The following is a 14075-nucleotide window of genomic DNA, read 5'->3' as shown; positions in this document are numbered from 1 at the left end:
TGCTTGCATTACCCGAAAATCAAATAGATTCGGACTCAGCATTCCCTCAAACCTCAGACAAAAAAATTGCTTTGGCCAATCTTAAGCCCGAATACGAACAGGAAGCAGCGTCTAATGAGTTAGATCAAAGTGCTATCGTCTTTTCTTCTGCTGAAATGTGTTTCAGCTGTCTTGGAAACTTCCCGAGAGGCGTGCACTGCTTCCCCACTGTTCACTGCTATATGATTCTGAGAGGATCCACTTATCAGCAATCTTCATCATCATCATCATCAATGGCGCAACAACCGGTATCCGGTCTAGGCCTGCCTTAATAAGGAACTCCAGACATCCCGGTTTTGCGCCGAGGTCCACCAATTCGATATTCCTAAAAGCTGTCTGGCGTCCTGACGCCATCGCTCCATCTTAGGCAGGGTCTGCCTCGTCTTCTTTTTCTACCATAGATATTGCCCTTATAGACTTTCCGGGTGGGATCATCCTCATCCATACGGATTAAGTGACCCGCCCACCGTAACCTATTCAGCCGGATTTTATCCACAACCGGACGGTCATGGTATCGCTCATAGATTTCGTCATTGTGTAGGCTACGGAATCGTCCATCCTCATGTAGGGGGCCAACAATTCTTCGGAGGATTCTTCTCTCGAACGCGGTCAAGAGTTCGCAATTTTTCTTGCTAAGAACCCAGGTTTCCGAGGAATACATGAGGACTGACAAGATCATAGTCTTGTACAGTAAAAGCTTTGACCCTATGGTGAGACGTTTCGAGAGGAACAGTCTTTGTAAATTGAAATAGGCTGTGTTGGCTGACAACAACCGACATATCAGACGTGGCATGGAACATCGCGAAAGTGAACATCGGGAAGTTTGTCGAAACTCTGGGAACCGGTGGGGCCACGCTGGAGGTACTCCTGGGGGCGGTGGCGCCGCAGCTGACACTGTCGTAAATTCAGTTATGAACCTGATAACGACGGTCTGCGGAACCTCCATGCCCAGGAAGACATCGAGGCGCGGCAAACCTTCCATGTATTGGTCGACAGTGGAAATCGCAGAGCTCCGGAAGGAGTGTCACAGGCTCTGCCGCTTAACACAACGTCTAGGCGACCGGGAGGAGGCATGTACCATAACGATGGAGTCCAAATCAGCCAAAAGGAGACTCCGCAGCGCAATAAACAAGAGCAAAGCTCGCTACTGGCAAGATCTGGTCGACAAGCTGAATGGCGATCCGTGGGGACTCGGTTAGAAACTGGTAACCCGAAAAATCGGGGCTCTGCGGAAACCCTGTTCACTTAAAGCCGAGCAGATGGACCGCATTGTAAGGGCACTCCTCCCTGCGCAAGAGTTGGAACAGGAAGTCCTCTCTATGAAAAACAAGAAGGCACCAGGACCCGATGGTATTCCAGCAGAGGTATACAAACTGGAAACGGAAATTTATCTCCCCGGCAGTTTGGTTTTAGAGCAGGGAAATCGACAATTGATGCTGTCATGCAAGTCGTGGACGCCGTTCGACGAGCAGAGGGACATAGCTGCCAAACTCTACGGGTGGTGCTCCTCGTAACGCTTGACGTCAGAAACGCCTTCAATTCCGTAAGATGGAAAGACATTCTAGGCACACTAGACAATACCTTCAACGTGGCGAACTATCTCTTACGGATTTTGAGGGACTATCTGTGGAACCGCTCCCTGCTCTATGAAACACTAGAGGGTCAAAGGTGGATGGAGGTCACGTCGGGGGTAACACAGGGTTCCATCCTAGGGCCGGACCTATGACAGTCTGCTACCTATGACAGTCTGCTTAAACTCGACATGCCAGAAGAGTCGCGCCTGGTCGGCTACGCAGATGATGTCGCAGCGCTTGTTGCTGGACGCACTGTCGAACAGGCGCAAAGCGATCGAGTCAAAATCAGCGGTAAAGTACCTCAGGTTGACTCTTAACTCAAAGATGAGCTTTTCTGAGCAAATCAAAGCAGCAGCGAACAAGGTTGCATTTGAAGTTTCGGCATTAAGTAGGCTAATGGCAAACATTGGGGGTCCTAGTCTCCTGACGAGTTCAACGCAGTCTGTCCTGCTCTACGGCGCAGAGGTATGGGCTGATGCTCTTAACAAGGAGGCATATCGTAAACGCCTCGCGCAAGTACAGAGACGGGAAGCTTTACGGGTGGCGTCTGTGTACCGCACTGTCTCTGAACCGGCTTTGATGGTGATCGCGGGACTGATCCCCGTTGCCCTTCTTGCTAGGGAGCGTCACGCCATATACAAGCGCAAGGGAGATGAGCCAAGGGAGGTGGTTGTTCGCAAAGAACGGCAACACACTCTAGGCGAGTGGCAGCTCTCTTGGCAAAATGAAACTAGAGGCAGATGGACTGCGCGGCTCATCGGCAACTTAGGTGCGTGGCTGAATCGGAAGCATGGTGAGACTGACTATTTCCTTACCCAACAGAACAAGTGGGCATGGAAGTTTTCAGTCTTACCTGCACAAGATTGGAAAGGCGTGTTCTCCGGATTGTGTGTTTTGCAATGGAGTTGTGAACGACGCCCATTACACTTTTTTTTCTTGTGGAAGGTGGGATGGGGTTCGTCAGCAGCTCTATTTAAACACAGGGGATCTCTCTCCAGACAACATTGTCGAAGAGATGCTGAGGACTGCTGACAGGTGTTGCCCATTACGTTCGGACCCTTCTCGTTGCTAAGAAGATAGAACTCGACCGGTGGAGGAGCCGGATGGCAAGGGGTTCCCTGAACTGGCAGTTCCCTTCCTCCTCTCCCCTTTCGTTGGTGTAAGGAATTCCGTGATTTGAAGGCTCCGCAAGGCGGGAGAGTTCGGGGACTAGCCCGAAGTAATGTGACAAACGGTTCCAGGCTAGCTCTCTGACGATGGGGAGGTGTTTAGTTGGTAGTCCGACGACGCACCGAATCGGGAGTCCAACACCAACACTGCTGTCCACCTGCTATGGACAGCACCCTAGGAGAGCGTGGCAGTGACCTTAGGCGTAGGTCAGTAATTGACTGCTTAGTGAACTCATGGATCCTTAACTGCAGTGGAAGGAACTAAGCGGCTATCAAGGCTCTCAGGTCCAACCCGGTGAACACTAAACTAGTATAGGAACGTCCTAATAAATTAAATACGCTTGTTTAGCAAAATTTTGTGTAGATACTCTGGGTTCCATGCCATGGTGGATGGGAAGACAATGAGATAGTGAATGGCCAGGAAAGGGAAGAATAGCATTATATGGACCAGACCTTTCCTGCAGAATCGGGAAAGAGTTAATGGTAATGCTAATCTGAAGTACTTAGAAGTAGAAAACATCCTAAGTATATCGGTCCACATACTATGGTTAATAGGGATACAAAACCTATCAAAGAGGCACAATACATAGTTCCTTCAGAATGCAGTGCAACTTTCCTTGGAACCTTTATTATTAGAATTAAAATTAACGCGAAATATTCTTTTGAACCTTCACTTCTCTTAAATGATCCTAGAAGTGCCACGATCCATTTGCTAATTTTACGGTTCTTAAAGGAAACCTGACCATAGGGAGATGGACGAAGCTTGTGTGCCTTAAAAAATGAATGCGATATAAATCTCATTGACACATACAAATACTGGTTAGTGTAAACCTCTTATAATTTCCATAAACATAAATTATAAAAACACGGAGTTAACCAGATGAGAAATTAATAACCCAGATATTTCTCGTTTCAAATGAAAGGGAAAAGAGTCGGTTGCTGATAGGCCATTAGCGATTAGCTATTGAATAATATCGATTAGCGATTGAAACTGCTACACAAAGAAATTGATAATAGACCACAATGCATACTTTCACTTGCATTTGTATCTAACATTGCAATAGTGTGTTTCATTTTGAAGGTTTTCTTTGATATCTTTTTCTGTAGATTCGTAAATAGTATCTTTTTTTTTGTGAGCGATGGAATCCACAAAACATAACTCGTGAACAGCATTGCGCACCGTGTGGCAATGGCATACACTATGAATGACAATGACACTCATGCCATAAGTGGGTCCATAGTTTCAGATATGGAGAAACGAAGTTTAAATTATTTGTTGATTGAGGTGTTGAAACTGGAAGCACCTTATTGTCTTACGGTTATTAAGTGGTAAGCAGGATTAGGTTTGTAGTGATACTTGAGGTTGCACTTGGTGAGATACATCACTAAAATTAACACAAGTTAATTGAGAAAAGTCAAACGATTCTTTCTTCCGTTATCATGGAAATATTATATTTGTTTTTCAGAATGTGTTGCCAACCAGTAAGCGAATGACTTCGATTTACTGTGGTGCTGGTTTGATTGGTTGATACTTTTTTCTACCTTCTTTCTCTTTAGCCTTTGTCCGTTCACAAGCGGGGTCAATTCGTCGTGATCGGTTACGCCATTTTATTTTATCAAAGATCTGATCCAGATGTAGTCGTGAGGCTTTCACATCAACATCTAACGTATCAAGCCACCGTTGTTTCGGCCGGTCTTTCGGCCGCTTACCATCAACTTCGATGTTCAGACCAATCTTGACTCCTTTCTCGCAATTTTTCCACGATCGGTGCAACACCATATCTTTCGCGGATCTCGTCATTTCAGATGTGATTTGGGCGTGTCACGCCACTAGTCCAATGCAACATTGTCATCTCCATTACCGCAAGACGCCGTTCATTGTCTTTTATAGTCGGCTAACAGTTAGAACCATAGAGGGCGACAGAACAGACGACATTGCAGTAAATTTTAAATTTGACCAGTTGTGGAAAGCCATTTCATCCAGGTTGCCCTAATGCGTGAAGCAATTTCACAACGGAGTTCTCTATTGGCCCGAGCTATTTAAATTGCTCGATATGCATCTCCTTTCTCTTTGCTGATTAGTGTGAATTCGCCACATTCTAGTGACAAAGAAAAATGTTCCTCTACATGTAAGCATTGAATGCTCCGAGCAGTAGGTCCGATCGATGGTAGGACACCAGTTGATATACCTCTGCTGATTCACAGTTGGGATCTGGCGCTTTATTTTTTTTTTTTTCATAGAAGGGACTGCCTCTTCCAGCTGTTTCATGGCGAAAAGTGGAGAATCCTCGGCGCTTTCCACGCTGTTGTCTACCCGAACGGGATTCGCAGGGAATAATGACTACACAGTGCGGTTTATTGTTTCAGCATTAAATGTACAGGATTCCCTCAGAGCTTTGATTTTTCGGGCAGTCAGCTTGTGGAACCTTCTTTTAGCTGACCTGTACCCTATCATTGTGGCACATACTTTCTCCCGGTTGTTTAAACGTGGTGCCAAATGGCGGATCTTATCACATCTTATTACACGATTATACAGGGTGCGGCAGCATAACTTCCTTTTTTAAAATGCGCGCCACTCAGTTAGTTGATGTCATAGCGGAGCGCTACAAGAGGGGATACTGTAAAGTTTTGTCCCGACATGGTTCAGTCGCCATCATGCGTTGGAATAGTGAGGAGCGTGCCTTTGCCGTTGAGGTTTACTTTTCAAGCGGATGTTCGGTTATTGCAACACAGCGGCATTTCGGAATCGCTTTAATTTAGCCCCGTTGGCTCCCGTCCCAGACCGCAAATCAATTATTACATGGGTCACTACATTCAGACAAACTGCAAGTGCGACAAAAGGAAGAACTGGAGTCCCTCGGCCCGTTAGATCACCTGAGAACATTGAAGCAGTGAGAGCGTCAATGTTGCGATCGCCACGGCGTTCTGCGCGCAAACACGCATCTGCCCTTGGAATATCCGATCGTTCTGTGAGAAGAATTCTTCGTGATGATCTTCATTTTTATCCCAGGAACTTTCAGAACGTGACTTCAATTCTCGGATGAACGCGTGTCAGCTTCTTCTTCATGTCGGTCCCGAGGGTGCTATTGCTTTTTTTAGCGATGAAGCCCATTTTCTTTTGTGTGGGTCGGTTAACAAACCCTCGATAATTGCATCAAAAGCCTCTGCATTCACCCAAAGTCACAGTGTGGTGTGCAATTTCCTCAGCTGGAATTATTGGTCCCTGGTTTTTTGAGGAAAATGAGGTTACAGTGACAGTGAATTCGGACCAGTATGTAAACATGCTACAGAATTTTTTTTTCCACGGCTAGAAAATGTGGATTTGGAGGACACTTGGTTCCAACAAGACGGTGCAACAGCACACATTTCAAGAGCATCGATGGATGTTTTGAGGGAACACTTTCCAGAGTGCCTTATCTCAATTAGAGGCGATTTGGAATGGCCGGCACGCTCTCCCGATCTGTCCCCTTTTGTTTTTTATGGGGTTTTTTGAAATCCCGTGTTTATGTGAATCGTCCAAGAAGCCTACAAGATTTGAAGACCAACATCCAAGAAAAAATTGCCAACATAACACCTGCTATGCTAACAAGAGCCATGACAAACGCCAGAAATCGGTTTACGCAATGTATGGAGAATGGGGGACGTCACCTAACAGATTTGACCTTCAAAACAATGTAAATAAAAACTTTAGACATGTACCTACATTATAAAAAATAAATAAATATTTTCCGATGCATACAATAGTTTCCATTGAGTTTTGAAAAAAGGAAATTATGCTGCCGCACCCTGTACTTACAAAATAATGAAAAGGAACCTGATTTGTGATCTTGAGATCTGAGGGTATCAGCGTCTGAGAGCAAGTGTATAGCCTGTGATTTGATGATGACGAAAATGGGGGAAAAGCTGAAAAATCCCTTTTCGAGCATTTAAATGTTAATTTCTCGTTTAGTACTTACAAAATCCTGTAGCAAGTAAGAGTAGGAGTTCGGGTCAAATAACTGAACATTATTGACTTGAACTTGAATTCATCGACCAGCTTTGATTCCAAGGATGAGGAATTGAATATACAAGACTCTCTCATCGAGAGGCAATTAAGTTTACTAATGTTTTGCTTAGCTGGACTAAGTAGAACTATTTATCAACGTCCAAAATTATTGCTATTCAATATATTAGAGACAAAGCCGTAAGCTCAGGGACAAAAACTAAGGTCAGGCATCTTTATTTTTTCCTTTATTAAAAAACGCTTAGAATTTAGAAATTATAAAAAATTAGAATTAGCCAGAAACTTCTTTTTTTTCTAATTTTCGAGCTGGTATTGTAACATTATTGCGTGGTCCATGCAGTAGATAATATTTCAGACGAAGATTAAAAGTAAATCGGTAGCACATTTCACACCGGTAACAACCAGTATCAAAATAGGAAAAGAACAAACACTCATGAAGAAAAACATGGATAATTACACCTTTTGGAAAAAACAGAATATGATGTTTGTTTGTTTTAAAGCAAACTTACATTATTCCAGACATTGAAGGGAAATATTCAAATTGGCTGTAACACCATGGCATTACATATATTAGCAGCTATTAGCACTCTATCTAATCTAATCGAGTTCGAGTGGCAAATATTTTTAGTATTATTTTATTATTTGTTTTTAAATTAATTATTTAATATTATTAGCTTGCTCTGAACATCGAAGTCGAGGCGAAACGACCAGAAAGCTGACCGTTAGCTAGAAAACCTAGATGACCATTTTGAGAGCCTCTCGACTCCACCCGGGACAACCCTACAATCAAGAAGAGTGAGAAATCCGATCTAAACGTGCCGACCCCAACCACCGAAAAGGGTAAACACTAAGGAAGAAGATTTATCTTTTCCAATTTCCCTTTTGACATTTTCTCTCACATAGGATTCTATCTATTTATCAATCTAAAGTCAAAGGGGGCAAGATCCATGAAAAATCAATTTTTATCTTTAACAATATTTCCAAAATAATTTGAAAAAAAAAGCAAACGTTAAATGTTGCGTGTAAATAAGCTTGAAAAATGTTAAATGAAAGTTATATTTCCTGAAAAAAAAAATCGTTCCAAGTGGATAAAGTACTTTTTGAAAACAAACTTTCCAATTGTAGAACTAAAGTAAAGAAATAAAACACAAATTCCTTAGATTGTAACATTATATTTATGGCTTTTCATTCCTTTTTTATATTATTATATCTTTCTTTCCTTTTTGAATAAATTCAACGAAAATAAAAATAATTCTAGGATATCCTTAAAATTTATACAATTCTAAAAATAACATTTTCGGTACATTTCTTTCTTATTATGTGAATAGATTTTTTTTTTTACAATTTTAATGTTCCTTATAAATACTGTCGTAAATATAAACGAAAAAAATTAAAATAAACAAATAAAAAATCGTTAACTATATGCATTCAGCATAGTCAAAACTCTTCCCTCTATCTTTTTTCCACATTTCTTTACAAAAGTAAATGCATTTTTATCTCATTTGATGTTGATAGTTATCTCATCAGTAATTAAAATAATCAATATCTCTAGAAACTTGCAGTAGGTGAATAACATTTCAATAAAGTTTGTAACAAAATATGATCATATTGCTGTGTTGTGTATATAGTTTAGGTATAAATATTCCTGATTGACATTCTATTTGATTCTAAATTTGTGCTGTTCATTGTTCTTTTAAATTAGCAGGACCTTATTGACTTTTTTGGAGTTAGAATCCTGAACTCTGGTTTCAACTAAAAAATTAACAGTTTGTTCATGCAAACATATTTATGTAAATATTTTCTTATAGTGCTTCAAGTAAAATTTTTGTTAGCATTTTTCACCTTTGTGTAAATGAAAAGGTGATGAAAATAAAATTATCGTATAAATTACATCTAGTTCCATTTATACAACATTGTAAATTTGTAGATTTAAAATATATTTTCTTGGCATTTTTTTCAAGTATACATATATATGTAGTTTGTTTCAGATTTAACATTAAATATTCTTGTAATTTGTTCGTAGTGTTCATATAATTTGCATGTAAATCTCGAAATTATCAAGCACTTTTCGAAAGAACAGATACTATAGAGGCCAAAATATTTATCTTTTAAATTTTGGGTAGAGCAATTAATAATTTTGGTTGTATTGGAGTGAATAAGAAAAAGTGACAATTTTTAATTAAACAGTTTTCACTTATCAGAGACATGGAATGGTGTAGGGCTGCCGAAACACCTAATTCTGGTTTTATTTCTTTTTGTTAATTCAAAAACCATTTAGTATGAGATGCAGTTTAAATTCTCACATTCAATTGTTAATAAAAATAAATTCATAACTTCCATCTGTTTTACCTGTTCATGTTTTGACGAACAACCCAGAAACGAGTGGTGCATTCACTTGTGATTCTCAGAATAGGAAAGACATAAGCTGTATTTCTGTCTACGAAAGAAAACCCTCTCGAAGGTGAAACTTGTTGTGGATGGTTTAAAATTAGGTCAGAAGACAATGACATTGCAACATATAAAAAATTCTGCGAGGGGACAAGCATGTATCCACTTTTCTTGAAATGATAAAAGTCGAAAATAGAACTTGGAGCTTGTTGGGGAGGAAGCTTTCCACGCGGCGTGGCTAAACTAAATCAGAGTAAAAATAAATTCATGGACATTACACTTTCCTGTGTGAACCATTTAAATTTTTTCATCTTAGTTAAAATTGGATCAGTTAAGAAAGATGTATGAGCAGAAAATTCTGTTCGGCGATGGAGCTGTGATTAATACACTTGAGGAGGTTGGAATCATGTTGTGGGCAGTGAAAGCGTATCATTCGTCATGTCTTTTTTACATAACTCTCAAAATGCTCAGCTAATTAATCAAGAAATAAATAACGAAGAACAATAACGTAGCCTTGGTGGGCATAGTTTTTAGTTACCTGGCAAGTGCCCCAATTATTATCGTTTTATGTACTTCATATTCCTCTAGTAGAACCTGATATGACCCCCTCTAAAACTTGCAAACAACCCTCTAATGTGTTGCTGCAAACGGAATATTGAGGCCTCCAAATTACTAGGTAGCATTGAGTGTTAATGACCCAAATACTGTCCAAATTACAAAGCTATCAATGCCAGCAAGCGACAAAACAAGTTTGTAGACACTTTAAAGATATAAACAAGTTTAGTCGCAAATAAATGCGTCAGTATTGAAAGATAAAGAGCAGTAAATAATTCTGAAAACCATTACAGCTTTGCGTGGATAATTGCAATGCCACAGACTAAATAAGATAAAGGTTTTTTTTTTAAATATGAGGCAACCAAAAACCATCGATCTACCTGTGCCTGACCTTTTTATAGTCGATCTTTTTGCTGGTACGTTTCCCTCAGATCTCCGGGACTTATTTTGAAAATGATTCAACGCCTCAATTGGCAAACATGATTCGAATTTATAATAATGTTCGTATTCACAGCCATCCTTTGTTGAGGTCTTTTTCGGATGAACACATGTTTATTCCCAGATTTCAATAGGTCCAAAGTTCACTATTACCATTCACGATCACGACCAGCGATCTCTGGTTAAAGTTTTGGGTTCTTTCCGGAATTATATGAACAGTAAAGAGCTTCAAATTAAAAAAAGTATCTAAACGATCCCATTTGATAAGGCACCAGTTTTCGAGTAGAAGAATTGAGGTCATCAAAACCACTCTGTCTTCAGATGATTGATTCTGCTGGACGCAATGTGTGCCAAACAAAAATTTTCCATATGATCGTGTATATCTGTTTTACACTCCATGCACACAGATACAATTACGTAGTCTCTGTTTTTGAATAAAAAAACGCTCTTTTCGAAAAGATGAGAAAGTAAAATTTACTGGGTACTTGTATATGTGTAAACACAACCCAGACGAATGCTACGTGCTTGGGAGAATTACATGCAAAGTTTTCGAATTTAGAACGATTTACATATATACTCGCATTTATTCACACATTATTCCTTATCTTTAGTAAAAATAGAAGAAAAAAACCTACTTTCTGTACATATGCTTGAAAATTAGCTTTACAAATATTATAGGCATTCCAAAGCTTTTTATAAATGCTGGGGATGATAATTCATGCTCGGGGATAGTTGCTCTGTTTTGTTGTCAAAATAGCCACACATCTACTATTGATAGGATGAAGTACGACCTTAGATTTTACTAAATATTATTTTTATAAATATTTATATTTGTCTTTTAGCCAAACTTTAAATCACAGAATTTCAGGGAGCTCTTGTTTTCTAAGAAAGTATTTTCAAAATTAGCCACCCTGAATTTAGTCTCAACTGTAAGAGCCGAGCAAGCGTGGGACGAATTCACTTCAGTTATGTTGATGGATAGAGTTCGGATGAAAGGGCTGCCAAATTATCCGTCCCCAACCAATGTGAATTTTAGGGTCTCATTTTTTTGAGATCTTATTTCCAGCCAAAGTTTATGTATAACGAGATTTTCCATGATAAGTTCGCTCAAACCGTGTCGGAGAATCCTTTGGTGTATTGACTTCGCCAATAATAAACCTGATGACTTTCCTAATCTGACTTCCTGGTTGGTTTCTTCCAACAAAAGAACATGCCATGGATCCCCCATTACAAATCTCAGTACAAGCGCCGTTGCTTTCTCTGAACTTCGGTGTAGATACCTTACCGAAAATACTACCGAAAGAGAGCTGCATACGTTATTGAGCAATCAACTTCCCAGAGAACTAACAATATTGATTGAGTGCAACCTTGACGATTAGCTTCAAAGCTAACAACAAAACTGACAAAAAGTCTAGAGTATAATGAAAACAGTGTCTTCCACGGCAGACAGTAGATCAGTTGACTAATCTAACTTGAATGACTCACCAGAGGAATACCTCAGCGGAAAGAGAAGCAAAACTCGGTCAAAGTCCGATGTTGAGAAACGTAGATTTGCATGACTTTGCGATTGGTGTCTCTGGTTTGTTTACATGGTGCTTCATATGTGTGGGTTGACCAGAGTGGATGGTATTTAGAAAACAGAGAAACCAGAACTTCTACAATAATTGCTGCGGAAAGCAGGATTTAGGTACAAAAATTCCGTATTTCATCCTACCCTACGTCATCTTGATAATTATTTGTGGAAAGTAGGATTTAGAGTGAAAGAATGCGTATTTAATGCTATCATAGTTTTTCTCGTACTACGACGCCTATTGGTGTCCCGTTTTCAGACCCAGCATTTACAAAAACCCTTGCTAATATCATTCCCAAATATGTAATATAACAGTCGGAATCAAGTTTTTTAAGCACTTATCTCTATGACAAAAATCAAGTTATAGCTTTACCAAATTAATCCTGAACAAATTGAAAAAAAAGGACCCCAAATATCTTCTATACGTATTATGAATTTTGAATATTTTTAATCCTGATATTGGTGAATTTTGACTTTTCTTACACTTAATTGTATATTTCCATAAAAAAAAAAATAGTTAATCACTTACTCTACCAAGCAAGTCCTGAGCAATGCATTACATACACTGTATGGATCACAGTTGGAGCTAGGTCGTCGATCTTCCAAATATCCTTTCTTAGCATCGGCAACACCACGTGGAATACGCACACTTACACCACGATCAGCAATACCCCATGAGAATTCACTGATAGAGGATGTTTCGAGTCTGCCGACAAGTCGACGAATATTATCCTTACCTTCCTTCGGGTCATAAGCGCGAATGTGTTTCTCTTGTTGTTTCGAGAGCTTCTCAATTGCCGCCTTAATAGCTTCAATGCCATTCTCGGCACGCATGGCTTTCGTGGAGAAGTTGGTATGCGCACCTGCACCGTTCCACTGACCTACCACAGGTTTGGGGTCGAATGTAACTACCACACCGAAATCTTCAGCGATACGATGCAAGATGTAACGTGACACCCAGAGGTCATCCGCAACTTTCATGCCGAGTGAAGGACCGACTTGGTATTCCCACTGAGCGGGCATTACCTCTGCATTGGTTCCAGCAAAGTCGATTCCAGCGTAAAGGCAAGCAATTCCATGAGCTTCCACTAAATCACGTCCAACAACCCTGTCTGCTCCTACACCACAGTAGTAAGGTCCTTGTGGTGCTGGGAAACCGCTCGACGGCCAGCCCAAAGGTCTACCATCCATATCAAGGAGTGTGTACTCCTGTTCGATTCCGAACCAGGGTTCGTGGCTTTCCAAAACTTTGTCCACAGCTTCTTGCATGTCACACCTATGGTTTGTTGGTGTAGGCTTGCCATCAGCTTGATATGTATCACACATTACAATCACATCGTTCTTGCCGGGCTTGAAGGGATCCCGATAAATTGCGCGAGGAATCAAAAGTGTATCTGAGTTACCGCCAGTCGCTTGATATGTCGAGCTTCCGTCGTACTGCCACTTTGGAAGGTCTGATGGCTTCTTTGGCACAGAGTCTAGCACTCGATCCTTTAACCTAATTCCTTCGCCAGTCCCATCAATCCAGAGATATGTGGCTTGAATCTTGTCGTGAGGAATATCGAGCTTCTTGTATCGATTCAGGATGCTCTTGTCCAGATATGCATTCGGTGAGTTCTCCAGCACTTTATGATGTACCTGTGAAGTGCTTATGTTTCGGCTGGCTGTGATGGAAGCCAATCCTCCCATTTCGTTGCGGAGCAAAAGTCCTACGCATCGCAAAGCCATTTTTATGCTGGGTATGTATCGAGTGTTTGTCGAAAAAATTAGGAGGAAAGAGTATCACTTAGCAAACGACGTCACACGACTTTCACAGAATTCCCTTTTTCTCCATGCACTTCACTAGAAGTCACCCAAAATCACAAGGGAGGCGGCAGGAATGCTGTTGCCACAGTAACACTTTCACTTTCAGTTCAATTTAGGATGAAATTGTTTGAATTTTCGTTACGCTCTATCTTCACTAAGTTTAAAATTTCTCTCTGATTCAAAATGTTAAAAAAACACTTCTGAGGAAATATTAATTGAATTCGGACTGAAAATCCTTGCGTGTGTCCACTCGGAACACAAGAGCTCAACTCCTCGATGTTGCTGCGTTCAAATTTTTCTTCGACCAAAATCCACCAGCTACTATCATAGTACAGCCCCCACATGCCGCACCGTAAAAGTTGTGTGCACGACCACATGCATGATAGCATACTAACACACTTAAGTATGCACTTCGGACTCGCTTGCAAACCACCGATGCTAGCACCGGAGAAAGCTGTTTTGCTGTGAGATAAGGACACTTCGCCTCTTTATCCCCACCCACTCGAAACAACTCATCACCACCCACTCCGCAA

The 14075-nt window shown here is 40.6% G+C and overlaps 1 protein-coding gene across 1 annotated transcript; it reads right to left on the bottom strand.

Moving 5' to 3' along the window:
* Positions 1-7941: 7941 nt before the first annotated feature.
* LOC119661330 (glutamine synthetase 1, mitochondrial-like) lies at positions 7942-13866 on the bottom strand. The gene has a single exon (XM_038070631.1). It carries the CDS (start codon positions 13462-13464, stop codon positions 12262-12264), a length of 1203 nt encoding a protein of 400 aa, XP_037926559.1. The 5' UTR covers positions 13465-13866; the 3' UTR covers positions 7942-12261.
* Positions 13867-14075: the final 209 nt, after the last annotated feature.

This window comes from Hermetia illucens, chromosome 1 (assembly GCF_905115235.1).
Source record: "Hermetia illucens chromosome 1, iHerIll2.2.curated.20191125, whole genome shotgun sequence".
In the NCBI taxonomy this organism is placed as follows: Eukaryota; Metazoa; Arthropoda; class Insecta; order Diptera; family Stratiomyidae; genus Hermetia; species Hermetia illucens.
This window is presented reverse-complemented; position numbering and strand designations above follow the sequence as displayed.